This window comes from Haemorhous mexicanus, chromosome Z (genome assembly GCF_027477595.1).
Source record: "Haemorhous mexicanus isolate bHaeMex1 chromosome Z, bHaeMex1.pri, whole genome shotgun sequence".
Classification (NCBI taxonomy): domain Eukaryota; kingdom Metazoa; phylum Chordata; class Aves; order Passeriformes; family Fringillidae; genus Haemorhous; species Haemorhous mexicanus.
In genome coordinates, this window is record NC_082381.1 from 77,076,549 (window position 1) to 77,095,726 (window position 19,178).

General features: G+C 38.5%; 2 protein-coding genes across 8 annotated transcripts in view; one reads left to right on the plus strand and one right to left on the minus strand.

Moving 5' to 3' along the window:
- RICTOR (RPTOR independent companion of MTOR complex 2) overlaps positions 1 to 10,388 on the plus strand; it is a 74,335-nt gene extending 63,947 nt beyond the window's left edge. The window contains exons 33-38 of one of the 2 annotated variants that reach the window (XM_059873837.1): positions 852 to 936; positions 2,193 to 2,426; positions 3,498 to 3,650; positions 4,343 to 4,466; positions 5,331 to 5,469; positions 5,634 to 10,388. In XM_059873837.1, the coding sequence (XP_059729820.1) occupies positions 852 to 936; positions 2,193 to 2,426; positions 3,498 to 3,650; positions 4,343 to 4,466; positions 5,331 to 5,469; positions 5,634 to 5,708 (810 nt within the window). In that variant the 3' untranslated portion in view covers positions 5,709 to 10,388. The remainder of the gene's footprint in view (positions 1 to 851; positions 937 to 2,192; positions 2,427 to 3,497; positions 3,651 to 4,342; positions 4,467 to 5,330; positions 5,470 to 5,633) is intronic. The other variant, XM_059873838.1, reaches the window with a different exon arrangement.
- A 163-nt stretch (positions 10,389 to 10,551) lies between these two features.
- The window catches only part of OSMR (oncostatin M receptor), a 31,467-nt gene continuing 22,840 nt past the window's right edge, over positions 10,552 to 19,178 (minus strand). For 2 of the 6 annotated variants that reach the window (XM_059873840.1, XM_059873839.1), the window contains 7 exons: positions 18,851 to 18,952; positions 18,230 to 18,409; positions 16,417 to 16,581; positions 15,145 to 15,223; positions 14,794 to 14,866; positions 13,426 to 13,813; positions 10,552 to 11,031 (listed from right to left, as the gene is read on the minus strand). In XM_059873840.1, the coding sequence (XP_059729823.1) occupies positions 10,958 to 11,031; positions 13,426 to 13,813; positions 14,794 to 14,866; positions 15,145 to 15,223; positions 16,417 to 16,581; positions 18,230 to 18,409; positions 18,851 to 18,952 (1,061 nt within the window). In that variant the 3' untranslated portion in view covers positions 10,552 to 10,957. Of the gene's footprint in view, positions 13,814 to 14,793; positions 14,867 to 15,144; positions 15,224 to 16,416; positions 16,582 to 18,229; positions 18,410 to 18,850; positions 18,953 to 19,178 lie in introns of all 6 variants that reach the window. The other 4 variants (XM_059873843.1, XM_059873844.1, XM_059873842.1 and 1 more) reach the window with 4 other exon arrangements.

The following is a 19,178-nucleotide window of genomic DNA, read 5'->3' on the forward strand; positions in this document are numbered from 1 at the left end:
CGTGCTCTGTATTAAATAATAGATTCTTTTTATATATATCATTATAGTATTAAATTATATTGTCTTAACTTTGAAAATACATATATTTAGGTTAGAACAGATTATTTTCGTGTCTCAGAAAATCCCTTCCTCTTTCTACTTGGTAGAAACGCATTCCTATGTAACAAACTTACGTATCAGAGGGTTTAATATTCTGTTACTTAATTATCAAAACCAGGACATGGTCTGTGTCAAAGGTAAAAGTGATCTTCTTTATCTTTATTTTACCTAATCTTTGCCTTTCAAATCCAAATAAACTTCCTACTAATCTCAAAAAATTGCTAAGCATAGAGCAAAATCATGTTAAATCATGTATCTGCTTCTGTTTTTCCTTTGTGAAATGACTACTTTTTCTTTCTCCTTCAAGTCTTTGTGGCATATTTGTTACTGCATTTCATCTCTCTCAGCTCTCTTTGTAGCTGAGATGTGGCTCAGCTCTACATCCTACAGGCAGCATTTTAGATGTCCTGGTTGCTTTTGTACTTCATTCCCAAGATCTCCAGTGGTGTAGCATGATCATGGACAGATTATGAATGGCCACTGTGGGTCACTGGTTTTCTTACAGCCTGTCATCACTATTTGCTAACTCTTCATGAGCTTTTGTCAATAAATGTTCATTCACAGATGTACATTTTTCTCATTTGGCTTTTCTTTTGTACTCAGGAGCTCATTCCTAATTTCTTCCTCGAATGATGCATTTTTCTTGAAGTAAAAGAAAAGCAAGATTTAATTTCCTCATTTGGAAAATAGGGGTTTTTTCTTGTGTTTGATTATCACCTCTGTTAATTTTAATTTTCACTTGGGTATTGCAGGTAAAGGAAACCCCATATTTCCAGAAGAAAACTACACCTCCATTTGATGAGCATGGATCTAGGGTCTTTACATCTGATGCAGGAGGTACTGGTTTTATTTCTCTCCTGTAGCTTTCTGTTGTTTATTGGTATATTGGGTGGGTTGTTGATTTATTTGTTAATTTTTCTTTACAGAAAACATCATTTTAGCTATTAAGCTTTGAGGACTATGTTCTGGAATCAGGATAGTAGACCATTAATTCCCTGCCTTTTTTTAGTTTGAGCTAATGTGTTGCTTCAAAGTTTGGCCCTACTCTAAAATAATGGAGGAAAACCTGCATATCTCTGATAATGTGAGCTAATGCTGCTCAAAGTCTGGTAGTGATGTTGTATTATAGAAAGTAACAAAATTTAAGCTTTTAAGCTTAGAAAAATATGAATCCCATATATTGAACTATTTCCTTTTGATAACAAGATCATCTATAAGAACTTACGGTATTAGATGTGTATTTCAGAAAGTAAATTGTCTTTCTGTGATGTGTCCATGACAATTGTTCAGTGAAGATTATGGGACGAGAGAATTGCAAGTGTTCTAATGCCTGGCTTGCTCTGGAATGTACCTCTAGAGAAGTGAGAAATCTGTAGGGTCTTAGTATGTGTTTTGGCAACTGAAAAAAAGAAGGCTTGACACTGTTTTTTAATAGTTTATTGGGATAGCTGTTGTCCTACATTTTTGGGTTTTTTTCCCCTTTAATATGATACACAAAGTTGATTTTACTGGTAGTGTGTCTCTGTAGTTTGCTAAGTTTCAGTGTAAAGTAACTCTTCTTCAAAACTATTTGTTTGTTTTTTCCACCCAGGGAAGAGCATGTCACTAAAGTGTCTTCTGCTTGTTTCTGCATTGCTGAGTCTAGTTTCTTCCTGTCACGGTCACTAAGTTACAGTTTTTTAAATTGTGTTTATTTTTGCATTGGTGCATGTGTAATTTCAACATCTGGTATATCGTTGTATTAATCTCATTTGACACATGAAAATTAGTAATGTATTGGTGTTATGTGGGTATTAGTAATGTTGATACCATGTCAGGATTTACCGCTTACCTTCTTACAGTGTGTGTACTTATAGGTTGAATTCTGTCTTTTGCAATGTTTTGTTATGTGTAATAATTTAGAACTAAAACTTTGTCTCTTTCTCAAATGCTAACAATCTTAGGAGCTTAACCACTCCAGAAAACAACTCTATAGGTCTTCACGTGCACTGCATCCCCAGCCTTATAAGTTTGAAAGTGGAAATTAATTGAAAGAATTAGTGTTGGTTGCTTGGTTTTATGGGGGTTTTTTGATAACTGAATCTTATTTACAGGTCTTCCATCAGGTGCAAGTGATGTTGTCAAAAGCCCTTTTCAGATGCTCCGCCAGCAGATCAGTCTCACAGAAATAATGAATACCAGCCGTTCAGATGCCTGTCAGTTCTTAGAAGGTACAGAGGACACAGGGCTCCAGGAGCACACAGATGAGAACTGTCTTTACTGTGTCTGCGTTCAGATTCTGGGTTATCAGCCTAACACCAAAGTGAGCTCTTCCTATAATCGTACAGGTTAGTATTCCTTGTGGAGAAGTGTGATAAAACTGAGAGAACATACTGGCTTTTGCTCAAGTAATCTGACAGGGTTTTTGTTTAACTGACTATTGACCTTCAAAATATTTCTCTAATAAGCTCATTGTGCAACCAGTGGTATTGCTATGGTCACTTCCAGCTTTCCACTCTTTAGTGTTAGTAGGAGTAGGTGTCTGCATGTTTCTTTAGTATTTCTAACAGCATGTCAAAATAAAAAATTTGAAACCTTATTTAGTACTTAAAATGTGTGTTCTGAAAACTGACATTTGCTGTTCAACTAATGAAAAGTCTGACATCAAATCAAGTCTGTGCCATAAAATACAAGGAAATCTGTAGAGTGTGTTGAAACTGAGCTGTAATTTCTGGGATTTAATCTTTTCTCATACTTTGAGATTCAGAAGAGATTTGGAGTTATTTTTTCTAACCTTCTCTGCAGAGTTTTCAGTTACATGCCTTTTGTCAATTCCTGTGATGGAAAGATAATCCAGTAGTGGATGCTTTAGTAGGAGCGCTCACTGTTTTACAATACTGTTAGACACTTATTAGTAGCAATGTTGGCAAAGGGAGTGATGCACAAATGTGAGGAATGGCTCAGAGAGCTGAGCTGGAGGTTGAGTTAGTAGCCGGAAAAAGTGGCAAATAATATCCCAGCTATAATTACAGGTGCAGCAGAGCCTGGCTCTTGCCAGAGCCCTTCCTGCAAACACCTGTGACAGTTGTGTGAACATGCAAGAGCATCTCTATTGTGTTACATAAAAAGGAGCATAAAATGGATATATCAGTAACTATATCAGCACTATGTGTGATGGCTTCTTAGGCTTCCATCAGTGTCTGGAAAAGACTCCACTAATGTATTTTAAGATTTTTTTTTTTTTAAATCAAATTTGGAAGAGTTTGAATATAATTTGTCCCCAGTCCACCATTTAGTTCTGAGCTGATTTTATGCATAGTACTTAGTGCATCTGGCATGTTTGCAGTTGTTGAAAAATAATGAAAGCATGCAAATTGAGGAAAAATGTGAATAACAAAGGTACATCTTGTTTATGTCAGATTTTTCAGACATTCCATATACTGACTGGTGTGGGCAGACCATTCACAATCACTTAGATGTGCATTCCTCCAAATTTTCTGGAATTTCAGGCTGTAGTGATGCAGTATCCCATGGTTCAGCCAGCAGCACCAAGAGTACAGAGCTTGTATTAGGTGAGTCTGAAAGCCTTATGATTATTAGAGACTATCATTAATAAAGCATACTTTAGGCATTGTGAAAAAATTATATTTCATTTATGTACACTGCAACAAATTAGTGCTCTTTATTAGACAAAAAACAAACAAATCTGAATAAAAACATCATCCATCTCCAGGTGGGAGAATATAGTTTTAAACTGTTCTCCCTCTGCTATACAGCATTTCTGCAGATTATTCAATACCTGACATTACAAGCAAATTGTCCTTTTTTCCTACAGATGTTAATTAAAAAAAAAGGTCTAAGAATTACTGAATTACTGTAAAGAAAGACTTTATTATATACTTGTGTATTATATTTTGAATTATGATGGTTTCTTACGAAGTAGTTGGTTTTTTAATTCCCCCCATCTGATAGAAGTTCATCCAGTTTGCAACATGCTTTAGTGGTAACAATATCACTAACTTTATCTTGCAAATTTTTCTTTTAAATGGTAGAAATACTTTTGAAAAGGTTAACTGTTTAAAGTCCTGAAAATAGTGGTGTTCTAAGTTCTAATTTCAATAGAAATATTTTTGATAGCTCAGAATACATACATAAATATGTGTGTTCATGTGTGTATGGAATGTGTAAACAGACTTATTGTACCAGGCTAGCTCAGTCAAAGACAATTCTGTTTAAATGCACACTGTTTTATTTGTTTTTCCAGGAGTAAAGTCAATCCCAGATGACACACCAGTATGCAGGATACTTCTGCGGAAGGAGGTCTTACGTTTAGTTATCAATTTGAGCAGTTCAGTAGGAACTAAGGGCCATGAAACTGGACTTCTGACGTAAGTTCAATGCCTTACAGATGCTTTAGCAACACTTAGTCATAAGTATTCTCTTAAGGTCTCAGGGACTGTGAATAACCTCACTACTCAAAAGTTGTCAGGAGATAGGATTGAATGTAATGTAGAAGGTAAACAAATAATCTTAACATCGTTGCTCTGTGTTTAGTATTTTACTCTCAACCAAACCTTTTAAAATTAGTAATTCAACTGGAGTGATTACATACCTAGCGTAGCATGTTGATAAAAGAAACAGATACTTTTTTATTTTTGCTGAATAATAGGTAAGTACAATTACAAACTGAAAGTGATCTCTTGAGAAACCCATCTCTACTTTAAGCAAGAGTACAACTCCTGAAAATAATTTATTTTTAAAACATATTCAAATACAGGAATATAAATTCAGAGACTAAATGTTATAACCTGTAGGTTTCTGGCCAGTGACATTGGAAACCAGCAACTGCTAAAAGAAAATGCAAAAGTGTGTGGTTTAGTTTCAAAAATGCTTATAGGTTTAAAAGATTAGTTTAATCTTTTTCCATATTTTTATGACTGCTGTACTTGGAGATGCCAATTATTTGATACACTCTTCTCTTCTCCAAGTCTGTTATTTTAAGCCTAGCAATCACAGTAATTCTGTACAACTTACAAGTTGTATATTCTGTTTCATCTTATTAGTTTAGATTTCTTCCAGTTTTGTACAAAGTGATGCTGTCTGTTGTGATATTCTTACTGTGTCAGTTCTGGGATTTAGAATGCCTATTATTGAAGAATTAATGATGACATCTTATTGAAAAGTTTGGGGTTTTTTTGATACAATGGAAATCTGTTCAAGACTTACAAAATGTTGTTTATTGTCTTGTTCAGAATTAAGGAGAAGTATCCCCAGGCATTTGATGACATATGCCTTTACTCTGAGGTGTCCTACTTGCTAGCACACTGTACATTTCGACTTCCATCCCGAAGGTTCATTCAGGAGCTATTTCAAGATGTTCAGTTCTTGCAGGTAAGTGGAGGGTGCACTGAATGTACCAAACTGGCTGGCTGGGTGCAGATTCCATGTCCTGAGTAAAAGATGCTTTCAGATAGGTACATTCTAAAGGAGACCATTTTGTCATGTCTCCTGAGTAAAATCTCTAGCAACATTAATACTTCATCCTTCCCTTTCAGATGCATGAGGAGGCAGAGGCTATTTTGGCAACACCAACACAACAGCCTGTAATTGATGCATCAGCTGAGTCCTGACCTCTGCTCAGGCAGTGCTCTGCATATGGACTTTGAAATGCTCAGACAACCTCCCGCTGACTGGATAAAAAGTTTGGAACATCATCTTTAAAACCTTCCAGAAGCTACTGGTACCTGAAGACTGAACTGAAAACATTTTCTTCCTCAACCAATTACTGGCAGTCATTTGAGCCCTTTGGGGATTTATTAGACATTATCTTAGTTTTAATAATAGTAATTACCAGTATATGCAAGAGCCAAGCACTGAACACCTCCACAAGTTTTCATTTCATTTTCTACCATAAACTACAATGAAATAGGACAACTTGCAGAGACATTTTTAATTGACTTCCGATTCTGTTCCAGAGAAGCAGAATGATGCCTTGCTTTTTAGACCCTGGATACCAGGAATCAGAGAGATGGGGGTGCATTCCACTGCCAGCAATGGGGAGCCATGCTGTAGTTGTGGGCACCAGGGGATTAATGTTAGCCCTTCTCTGTTGATTTTTGTACTGTTTATAACACTACTTTGGGGATTTGTAACTTCAGACAGAAAGCAATGCCTCTGAATCTGAGGTTTCATTAAGTTATTTTAATATTGCTATAGTTCTAAGACATTTTATTAGCAGTCTCTTCGATTTCATTGCATTTACATACATGTATCTTGTCTGAACCAGTTAAGGATTTTCACTACAATTTGATTTTCAAAACAAGTCATTTAAAACTTAAAATGCTGAAATCAGATTGTTTTCCCTGAATACTATGCATGTGTTTGCAGTTTCTACACTCATGCTCATATAGTACAAATGTGGGTCTTACTCAACTACAATCCTTTAAAACGCATGATTTGTATCAGATAAGCAAATATTGTATAAACTGAACTTGAAAACATTTAATCATTGTAGGTTTTGTGAGGAGACTTAAGTATGAGTGTTTTCCAAGTTCCACGGAAACAGCTTTTTATAAAAACAAAGGTTTATTTGAATTTTCAATGGATTAGTGATCAAGCATCAGATAGTACTAATAATTGTAGTGAAAAGCCTTAAGTAACAAATTTTGGAGCAGCTGTACTTATAATTTTATACTGGTATTTAAGACTTGTTGCAAAAGTTAAATGATACAGTGACTGGTAATGATTGGAGTAGTTGCCTCTATCATGTTACTAGTGCCGTTTCTAAACTAGTAAGTGCAAGCTAAAAAAAAAAAAAAGTAGGAATCCCTGTCACTTTTATCATGGATCTAAAGATTCAGAAGCCTTTATATAAAGGTCGTATATATATGCAAATGTGTATATACAGTAGCATGGCCACCTTTGTTAGAATGCCTGTAATAGAGGGGATTACCCTTTGATTTTGATATAGGTGAATAATTCAGCTGGACTGTACTAAGTAGAACGTATTTTTATCCATTCACTCCTACCATTTTTTATAATTGTCAGATTAATACTTAAGTGAAATTTATCCTGATGCTCATATCTCTGTTCTTACTAGCTATGCTACTGGAGATTTCAATAAGTAGTCCTGTGAACAGTAACACACAGTTCCTAGTGAAATGTAGAATTTCTTTGTTCTTATTGGAAATTTCATGATGTCACATAAGCACTGCTTTGCAGCTATCACTTCACTGAATTCTTATGTGCACTGCGTACCATCAGGTTCTGGTAAAGCAGACTGTAAGTTGCTGCTCATAGTCAAATTTAGTTCCTAAGATTATCTTTTCATGAGTTCCCACTGAAAGGAGCAAAAACAAACTGATTGAACTATTCTGTGGTCATTGACATAAATAATACATCAGTGTGGCAAGACATGTTTGAAATGTTTAGAAAACACACCACACCAGTAACTATTGGACTTCTGGCCATGAGAAATAAATGCTTCTGTAAAACCAAAATGTCAATCACAGTAGACCAAATAGTGGTATAAACTCCAAAGGAAAATAATGTAGTTTTCCCACAAATGGGGATAGCGTATGTTATACAGTAGTTTCAAACACTACCTCAGTTAGGCTAGAGTAGAAGAGATTTGTTTTAATAACTAAATGGGGTTACATCAAACAACTCCATGTTATTTTTCTGCAGTTAAGGCAAAATAAACAAGTTTATCACCTGTATTTAAAAAACCCACCTCTCTTCATTTCTTAAGTTTTAACCCATAGCACTTAATGTAGAAAGCATCATAGGAAGGCCTCTGATTATAGAAAGGTAAGCAAATATACTTTTGAAAGAATCTCCATCCTGAAATGCTCATGTGTTCCGAATAACGCGCTTGTGTGGGGATCCGTGACAACAGAAACTTGACATAAAAAATCATGGCTGCAAATTCAGTTATAAAGCGTGATTTTTCTTCTGAAAGTGTATGAGTGTCAGTAGATTTCAACAAGTACGCATCAAGGATGTTAAGTCTGTATTGTACATAACATACATTTCTAGAAAATTAATTTACACACTGACATTAAGCTCACATTGATGTTTCACTTTAATTGGCAGATGAAGGGGATACTGTTAGTGAAGGAAATTTGTATTGGCTTAGTTATAAACTGTGAATTTCTAATTTTATAGTTCTCTTTTTTTTTTTTAATGTCCCTTTTAGAGTCCTTATTTTGGGTTTTTATTTGTATCATGAGAAACTTCAAAAGAAAGCTGTAGTAAATAATGATTGTGCTTACATTAGCCCTAATAAAAAATCTCTTCCACTTCTCCTAGGGAAGCTGACAGACCACCCGCTTTTTATATTTCCAGTCTGAGTGATTGGTGATAATGCTCAATAAACGGCAACGTGTGTAGCATTCACTTAACACTGTATACAAATGCAGTTCGGTTGCTGTGGCCAAGAAAACTCTTCAGGAACTCACAGCTCAGAGGCAGGAGCTGCTCCAGGAAGGAGAGGCTGCTTGTGGAACCAGTCACAATTAGCAGCAGCTGCCTGATGTCTCTTGGCCTGCTCTTACAGGCAGGTAGGGGAAAGGGGGGCCCTTTCCAAAGAGCAGAGAGCTGACTGCCCTGCAGCCAGGCACCTCCACAAGGGCCCGGTCCTCTCCGCCGAGGGAAGGAGGACGAGGCTAGGGGCTCAGTGTCTCCTTTTGGTGAAGGAGAACTTTTCACCTCTCTGAAATTCAGATATGCAGAACACTCCCAGCTGTTGTGGACATCACTTGAGCTGGAGATGATTAGGCTTTGAAGTTCCCAACTTATATGTGGGCCCCCTGGCATGTTGTGCTTGAAACAGTTGCCTTTGCTCATCTGACAGCTCTTACTTGGCTGACGTCTGACAAACATACCCTAAACATACTCTCTCTGCGGGGTGGTGGTGGGTTTTTCATTCACTAGTTTTGGGTGCAGTGGCTCAGCACACTGAGGTAAGCTGCCCTTATAAACATTTAAGGCACCTGTGAGAATCCTGCTTGTCTTTCTGATTTCACTTTGAAACGTACTTAGTGGTCTGGAAAGAAGAGTTGTGGTTTGCAGTGAGACTGAAAACAAAACCAAAGTGCCTCTCCTAGGTGTCTGAAGAGTAAGGTAGCTGTTCAGGAGAAATACACTGTAACCAAAACCTGGTGAGGGATGGAGGAGTTGCTGCTTTGTAGTCTGTGCCTTGGACTTGGTCTAGTTTGGGCAGCAGGAAGCTGGCGAAGCTCGTAAGCAAACGTGAGCTCAGGTGCAGCAGTCGCAGTGGTGGAATTCTCACCAGGCTCTGAGGTCCCGCTCACCTCCCTGCAGTCCTGCTCTGAGCTGCTCTGGAGCCATGTGGAAGCAGGTCCAGCAACATTTTTTTTAAGTCACACTTGTGTTACTGTGTCCTTATGAAAGGTATACAATGGGAGAGCAAAATCTTAAAACGGCACAAGACTTTTGAAGACATGCTGGAAACCAGCATGGTTTTTTTTTTTCTGGAGGTCTCCAGTCTCCTTGGTTTTTGTTTAACTCACAATAGTTCCTGGGTAGTTTTGTTTTAAACAGATTTATAGTCACTAACGAATATGGATTTTCTTTGGGTTATTTTTGTAGCGTAGATGGACAACAATGCCACAGCATGTGGAAACTGCGTATTTCGCTTGAGTTGCTTTTTCAAATACGCTATTTTACTTGCAAAATGTAATTTATGCCAAAAAAATGTAAAATAATTTTGCCACTGAATAGGGTGTTTCAGCACAAGATGCTATGTCTAAAGGGGAAAAAAGTTCCTTCAAATTTACTTTGTAAATCTAATTGAAAAATTGTTCCAATACTGGGCTGTCAGCATCCCTGAAACTGCATTACAAGACATTACCTAAATTAATCATTCTGATCTGAGGGAAGGGATCAAGAAAAATCTCAATACTTATTCTCCCTGTCCTGTGTGGTCATTTTTTTGTTTAGTAAAACGCTGCTACATATTTGGAGGTTCTAGTGTTTGTAGGTCACTGAACAAACATTGAAATCTGATTTATATTGTATACCTGTAACATAGAAAGAAAAAGTATTTATATATTTTACGTAAAAATATTGCATTGAGCTGTGTATAATTTAAACAGAGGCTTGTCCCAAAATGGTATTGCCCACCTTGATTTTTTTTTGTGTTTTCCTTTTTTCTTTTTCTTTTTTCCTTTTTTTTTCTTTTTTTTTTTTGTATACCATGTACAGTTCATGTCAATGAGCATTAAAGGCCTCCTGAAGCGTAGTCTTATCAAAGGGATGCGTTGTTAATAAAATGTACTTAAACTTCTTATAGTTGTTCTGGTCTCCTATGTAACTCTCAGCATTAGAAAGGGATTGGAATTTAATGCATATTTGCAAGTTATTAGTTAACTAGAACAATCAGAAGCTTCCCAAATAAAATTTTCTGGCAAAAAAAAAATTACATTAATGCTTTATAAGACACAGAGACTCTTTAATAGTTCACACACCATTTTTATTTTAAAAATTTAACATACTGAGAATGATGTTTAATTATGTGATAGTTTAGGTATTCACATTTCAACAACAGCTGTGAAAGTTGCATTATGAACAAAAAAAAAGGAGAGGATTACAGTTTTGAACTCATTCAACCATTAATGCAAGACAGATGTTTTAATATATAAAAATTATACACACTTCTCCACATATGCCAAAATACTTCTCTAATCTTCAGTTCTGGTGCCCAGACTGTGCCCTTTGACTGGCACAGAGGCATTATCCTTCCTGGAATCCTCCATCTGTGTGCTTTTTATGCTCAGGAGGTTCCACAAAGCACCACCCACTGGAGCCAGGAAGCAGAAGGATTTATAGGGAAAGAGGAGCCGGCTTCTACCCTCAGCTAGTGATTTGGAATGTGGTCAAGTGTGTCACTGCGCCCAGGTAATGGAATTTCATCAGAGCAGGAAGATGTCCCTGGGAACAGGCAGGGTATTGAGAGGTGAGACCTCAGCCAGGCCCATGTGTCTCACCCCATCATCAGGAAGGCACCACTGGCTAAAGCCACAAAGCCCTGCCTTTACTTCCTGGGTGGAACTGCTGCAGCCAGGCCTCAGTGACAGCAGCTTTTCACAGCTGGGAGTTGTGCCAGGTTGCAGCTGTCCCCCTGGCAGGAGGAACTGCAGCAACGTCAAAATTTAAAATGCTTTGTACGATACACTGATTTCTTTGACTGACATCTATATCTGAATTCCTTAGTACATAACTCTTGATTTAGGATTGCTCTTCAACATTTTAGAATAAATACACCTTTTTCTGAAATGTACAGCTCAGAAGTTTTGTATTGGTTGTGACACAGCAGCTCTCTTACTGGCCTTTTTTCCAGCAGTAAATCTTTTAATCTACACAAGCACATACAATGTGATGAAGCTTTCTGGAGAAGCAAATGTTCCAAGCTGTGAAGATACTGTGGAATCAAGCTTTCACATGCATTGTTACTCAAAGAGACTAAGATAAAGGGAGAAGTTTCCCTGGGATGTTAATCTGTCAAATCAGCCTTCTCCCTTACCCTCCCTGTTCTCTTGCCCTTCAGCAGAAGGTGTCCGGCTGTGTTTCCTTACTTGGCTGGCTGGAGGCTGGAAGGAAGGACCATGCTGCAAACTCTTCTGTCCCTCTCAAGTCTGTGAGCCACCTGCACCTGTGCACAGCACACGGATGGATGTGGTAGGGTTTGCACTGAACGCCTCCAACCATGTGCACCCATCTCTGTGTCTGTATTTTTGTACCTCCCCTTTTCCTTCTATCTCTGCAGGCAGTGCTTGTCTCAGCCCACAGGCTGTGCAAGGCCTTACTGGTTTTCCTGTTGCAACATGGCTTGTGACATTATAACAATATCTGTAAGCAACAGTATAAAAACGTGATGTCGTTCAGTATCAGAACTCACTCTGTCTGCAACTGGCTTGGTTTCTAGGAGTGAGATTAGCTAGTTAAACACAGGGAAGGCAAGTTACTACATTTTAGCAAACAAGCTGAACATCAAATTGTCAGACACCCTTTATTTATTTCACCTTTGAAAATTGCCTATGCTGTGCTCTTAAGTTGAAACCATCTCTTTGTTACAGATTCCAAACAGCATAAAACCAAAGGGTCCCTTGTGCACTGAGGTAAATCTGACAAGACTTTCAGCTACAATTCCAACTCTGCTGCTTCATTACAAATGTACAATTTCCTGAAATGAAAATGAAAGGCTGCTGTCTACTGTAGGGATTCTGAGTGTTACAATAAGTATTTTTTTTATTTTGTTTTTTTAACAAATGCAGAAGTAGTGTTGGGAGATCTAGATGTATGCAGCCTGAATATGATGTCCTTCACAATGGGATTCATACACCTGTGCTTCTTACCAGCCTGTCTGGTTGCTTGGTTGGTTGGGGCTATGGAAGTACAGGGGTCAATGCAAAAAGATCAGTTCATGTGCACCAGCAGAGACCACCCCATGTAGTACCACCTCCGTCCTTCTGGAAAATTAACTCCTTTCCACCCAACTCCCTATGTCTCTTTTAAAGGGGCTTTAGGCAGAGAAGGCAGAGGTATGAGGAGCCCCAGTTACAAGGAATGGAAGCAAGGGTCTTCCCTATGAAAATCTTTTTTCTGTGCTCTTTCACACATCAAGTGTAATTGGGACACAGGGGAAGTAAAAGGATGATTAGTGGATTTGGGTGCTCTGGACAGCACTCCTGGGGAAGCCAAAGTTCCTTCAAATCTTCTAGGAATGAGCCACACTGTGTGCAGGTAACACTTCTACAATGATTCCTTACATCGTTGGAGAGACATAAAATACAATCCAGCCCCCAAAATGACTGGGTAATGCTCCATGCCTAGCAGCACAGTATCCACTAGCTGGGGTGGCCAGAGTACACAGAACATTGCAAGAGAAATACACTCCTTGAGCAGCACAACCTTCCCCCTTGTTTCATTTGCTCCTCCACTTTATGAATAGTTTAATCTCTGCAGTTCTCTGCATCAGCCTGTGACAGATTGCTGTGATGTAATGTGCTGCATAATACAAGCCACAAACCACTATAAATCTCATCTAATGCCCATAAGTTGTAGTGGAACCGTAACACACATGATTCCTGTGCAAATCAGTACTCAAAACTAGTTCAGGAACAACAGCTTTGCCTTTATTAATGGAAGTCAGGCATCTGGGCCTGTGAGAGCCCTAATCACAAGAAGTTGTGGCTTTAGAAATTCTCATTTATAGTGTGTAGCCAAACACTGGGTGGACTCACTGGAGGACAGAACATCAAAGCCTCCCCCCCAGCCAGCACACATCTGTTTGAGAGATGTATTTCAGACTGCTCTTTCTCTCACCTGTTTCTCTGGTGGTTGAGGCTGCATCCTCATGAAAAATATCTATATAGCATTGTGGCTGGTATAGCACCACTGCCTGATTTGTCTTGCCCGTTTCCAGTGTCTCTGGCATTTGGCAGGGATCAGATTCAGCCTCAAGTGGAGAAGAATAAGCAAAATTCTCAAAACAAGTATGAGTTTGAGGTGTACCTGTGGGTGGAAAGTCCCCTGCTACATTTTCACTAGGGTAAATCCAGGAAGAATTGTGACCATCAATCTTATCTTCAGTTGGTGTTGAAGATAACGGGCTCCAGGTAACAGGGTGCAATTTATGAGCTTCAGCATTACTGTCCATGGCTAGCATGTCAGGAAGGCAGTCATTTATCTTCAGCACTTTCTCAGAATCAATCTGCAAGAGAATCATTAAACAAAAAAACTACTCAATGAAAGAAGCCTAGAGTAGAGAAAAGAGAGTGATCACTTTAAAGAATTCTAAAATTCCTACACAGTGTTTTTTAGTTTGCACTTTTCAAATAAATTAATTTGAAGGAAAACCTACATAGAGGATGTTCAACGGAAGATGTATTTTAGGTGAAATTTATCAGATTATTTATTTAGAAATTTCTTTTTTAAGTAAATTCATGATGACGGTATTGAGGAGGGAACCATGTCCCTGTACTTTAAAGACTTTGCCAGGTGTTTGATGTGTGCTGGTTGTAGTTTGAGGCAGAAACAACTGGAAGATAGCAGCAGTGGCTGTTAGGTGTACTTCTCACTCTCGTGCTGCTGTTCAGTGAACACCAGCAGCTCCACCTATGCCAGGGCAAAGGCTTTGGAGCCACCTGAACTCAGCACAGAAGCAGCAGCTCCCGGTTCAAAAGGGCTGCAGAAGAAGCTGAAGGCCTTTTGCCAATCCTGTTCTCCCAGCCAGGTCTGGCAGTGCCTGGCAGAACCCCCTGCATGCTCCCAGGGCCAGCAAGTGCACGGCCCTGCAGGGCATTGGGGCAGACACAGCTCCCGGGCTGCAGGGAAGCCCAGGATCCTCTGGGCTGTTGAGTTCAGACAGAGCAGGGGTTTGAACAGTAACAGTGGAGGAATCACCTGCTGATCAAAAGATTTCATTTATTCTCCAGTTGTGCATTTTCTTTTTGAAGTAACAGACTTCAATATAAGCTGGTCATTGCAGAGTTGCATGAATGTCAAAAGGAGAGTTTTCCACTAAATGGTAATATTAAACTTTGTTAATTTGTGTATAATGATTAAATGCAGTCAACACAAAAACTGACAAGATGTTAATTTTTAAATGCAGTCAACACAAGAATATGTTTTTTTTAATCTCCTAAGCAAAGAATGGACAAATTAAAAACTCCATATTTTCACTGATCTTACCTTAAACTCTTTGAATGACAGCACTTTGCTCTTGTTAGGACTAGGTATTACAGGACAACACCACTCCCTCACACTGGAAATAAGATCAAAGCAAATGACATTTTTGTTCTCTTATAAAAGCATACTCTACCAGCAGAAGCCACCCACAGATGTGCACAGGCACAGCAGCAGATGACCAGTGTCTTAGAAACACCACAAGCCAAATACTTAAAACATCCACACAATCAGACAGCCAAAGGAAGAAATGAATGAGGCCTTGCAATGGGCTGGAAGCAAAAAGCTGCAGCAGGGGTTCATGAATTAGATTAGTAATATTCTCTGTCTACAACAGAAACATGCATTACAACTTACCATTTCATCTTCCAGTGGCATATAGCTGCTACTAGGGTTGGAACTATCACTAGCAGGAATATGAAGTACAGCATGTTGGCTGTGGAAGAAAAATACTTTAAAATTTTGGTTTTAATTTCTCTCATGTTAAAGTCAGTATAGCTTGAATTTCTGGGAAAATATAACATCAAGTCTTGTGGGATGCCTACCACTAACTCAACAGTAAAACTGTGTGGTCCATGGTTGCAAGTTAGCTTGGCTAGAATTTCTGGGATAACTCTGTAAGCCTTTAGACCTTGACTCCCTTTACCAGAATGGAACTATAACTAGATTACTTTTTATTTGCTCTCATATTGGCACCTTAGCTGTAAGAATAATTTTCAAAAGGAAGGCAATGATAACCTCACTTAAGTATTGTTTCAGGTTTTCTCCCAGACTCACAAAGAAGACAGACTTTTACTGCGAGACATGAACAACATCTATACTTCCATTCTGGACTGACTACAGCAAGAAAAACACCACTCAAGTGTTCAAGTTTCCTAGATTTATGCTGATATTGATCTCAGTATTTCCTTCTAGCTGGAAGACAGCCTCGGGCTATGCTGTTCACAAACAACTGAGGCTGCCCTTCCCCTTCATCTCCAAACCCAACAAGTTTTTCAAAACCAGGCATCTCTAGTTTGGATCCTAAGTTTCACAACCATGCTGACTGGTATTTTCAAGGGAAAAAGTTATGGGCAAGTGATTTCCTCTTCTGCTCTGGTGATCAAATCTGCCCAGTTAGCAAACTACTGTGCCCATGCCAACAACCCTGCTGTACTGACTTATGAAGGAGTGAACTTGGCAACAGTTTTAAAGACTGATGGAGTAAGAATTACATTACAACATCACAAGTTCAAGTGTCCATACAGGAATTACCTGTTTGCACACAAATCTGTACATTTTTCCCTATATCAGAAAACCAGTTAAATCTAAAAAACAATTCTTCAGTGAGTTCTAACAAACAGGACTCACTAGGCATGCAAATGTGCATATATTGAGCTATTTCCCAGAAGGATATAAGACTTAAATAAAGATGTAAATTAGGTTCATTCTAAAATTTAGAAAAAATCCTTTCTACTTAGAAGTATCAAAATAGCATGTTGGTATGCTCATATCATTTCTCAGTTGGATTCTTTCTTAAGTGAAGGTTGCATTGAATTAAATGTTTTCCCTTAAGAAAGGAAGCTAATTACAACATTTTAAATCACCCCATCCTTCTGCTAGGGGATAGTATTCATAACCAGTACTCACAGTTATATGGTGTATCTATGTATCTAAAGTTAACAATGGGAGTCTCTCCTCCACCTGTAAATGCTTTAACCACTATTTTGTATTTTGTGTTTGGCATCAGGTGTTTCACAGTGTATCTCTTTTCTTCTGGATTTTCAATTGTGTATTTACATAGCTCTGATTCATCTAAAAGAAAACAGATCAGACAGAATCATTGGATCACAGAATGCTCTAGGATAGAAAGCATACTAAGGATCACCTAGTTCCATCTCTCCTTCCATGGACAGGACACCTTCCCCTAGACCAAGTTACTCAGCCCCATCCAACCTGGCCTTGAACACTTCCAGACATCCACAGCTTCTCTGGGCAACCTGTTATAGAGCCTCACTACCCTCACAGTAAATCTCCTCCTGACAGCTAATCTAAACCTACACTCTTTCAGTTTAAAACCATTACCACTTGTCCCATCAGTACAGGCCCTGGTAGAAAGTCTCTCTCCATCTTTTTTATTCGCCCCCTGTTAGGTACTGAAAGGTTGCAATAAGTTGTCCACAAAGTATTACAAAACCATTTAACTGAAATAACAAAACATTTGCAATCCGCCTTCTCTGTAATTTGCACACTTTCCTCCGGGAAGGATGATGCATCCTGACTCACTGCCACTGGGCTGGACTCACATCCCTTCTAACTGGAGGGGCCACAGCATTGCCCTCCTCTGGCAGACACTTAACAATTTGCTGTCAAAGACTGAACCTCAAGTTTATTTTAATTTCTTTTTCTCAAGTACCAGAATGATATGAGTTTTGCCTTTTTTTTACCGGAATCCTTTAGCCCTTAAGCTTATGTTAATTTCTTTGAAGATAATCAAAAGCAAGAAACCTCTGCCTGAAAAAAGAGCTCTTTTGCCTCTCTACTATGCAACTCCCAAACCCCAGGGAGAAAAGGGTTAGCTTATTTCTGCTGTTTTTGGTCACACCCCTTGTCTGCTAGCAGAACCAGTGAAGCAGAAAATCTTTGATTTAAAGTTTTTAAAGTGTAACTGGGATTACTTACAGAATTATAGTACTTATATGATTAGCTCAGTTCTGACAAGAACTGCTATATAAGCCTCCCTCAGTTCAAACCACTTTTCATTCTGGCACTAGTCTAATCAGCAGAACACAGGACATGACCCAAGCAGAAGAAGAGGCATGGGAAAAAAAAAATTATTTTAACGTGTTGGAAGCATCTGAAAATTATAATGGAGCAAAGTCATCTGGAGCAGTTTTGCATGTGGAACAGAAAGGTTTGAGGTAAATTTGTGGCTTTGTGCCACTTCACAGCTCAGTTCTGCTGAAGGAACTCTACTGTAGAGTACACACACAAATCCTTTCACTAAAAAAGAATTTACACAGGGAATTTATACAGTGCTCCAATTTTGAAGGAAATAAACTGTATCCCATGTGTTTCTAAAATACCCCAAATCCTAATAAGACTAACATGCCTATGACTTCTGTCCAAGTAGACCACAAACAGATGCTTTTCAACATTCATCCAGAACTCACATCAGAAGAGGCAGAACTCCTCCTATACTACCAAAGACTTTTCTGGAGCAAAAAAGGAGTCATGGACAACAGGATGTGAGCTGTAAATAACTATAAAGCCAGGAATCACTTCTGCCTATCAGCACCTCAAGCACAGAGAGGAACCAAAATCAATAGCTTTTGAAATCTAGAGACAGCTGCATGAGCCAGCCAGACTAAGAGAGAATGAGAACTTTCTAAGATGCTGCAATATCAAGAAGTCTTCCACCTGCATCAATGGCACAACCTTCTGTAGCAGAGAGCTCAGTTACCTGAAAGAATGTGCTTTTTTGATCCTTTCAAATTGCAGTTCCCTTGCATAGGTGACACATAAACATGGTAGCCTCTTACAAAACCAGGCTCTGACTCATTTGTGAGATAATAATCCCAAGACAGTGTTACTGAATTGTAAGTCAGGTCAACTTTTCTCACAACAGGATCAAGACGAGGAGCTGGAAGAAAGGAAATTTGAGTTAAACTTGCAATTATTCTCCAAGACTGTTTCCTCTTATCATTTGAAAAATCCACACTCCCATGTGGTGTCTATGTTCACATCTTCCTTGTATTTAAAAGCTGAACAAAGAAAAAGTTCTCTGCAAAAATGTTAGCTTCACAGAGCCTTCATGCATCCACGTAATACATGATGCAATAACTGATAATCACAGCTTTGTTTAGCTCTCCTAATAAACATGGGCTCTACCTGGTCACTGCACTAGCCAAATATCTTCCATGTAGGGCCTGTATGTTGACATAGAGCATTTTAAATGCCTCACTAAAGGTATAGAAAGAACACAAAACCTCCAATTTTATCTAGCTGTAGGAGGAGACAATTATTCTATTTGTGACAAATCAATTTAGCAAATGCACAAACTCCAAATATGTTGCCAACTTACGCAGCTCCTTAAGATAACCTATCTTCTTTTCCAGTAGGGAGGCTCTATTAGCAACAGATCCATAAATGCAGAATTTGTATCTCACCCCCGGAACAAAAGCAGCTAGAAAACAGTTGAACAAAAATAGGCTATGGTTTGTCTTTCAATGTTACTTTTCTTTAATTGCTTCCTACCAAGATCAATAACCTATTAGACACCTTCTCTGAGTGCTATTGTGCTATTAAAGCAACTGAAGGAGACAGAGAGCAAGCCAATTCTTGGTGTGCATTATGTGAATTAAACACATTTTTTCTGTCTGAAAGAGAGAATTGGGAAAGAGGTTTATATA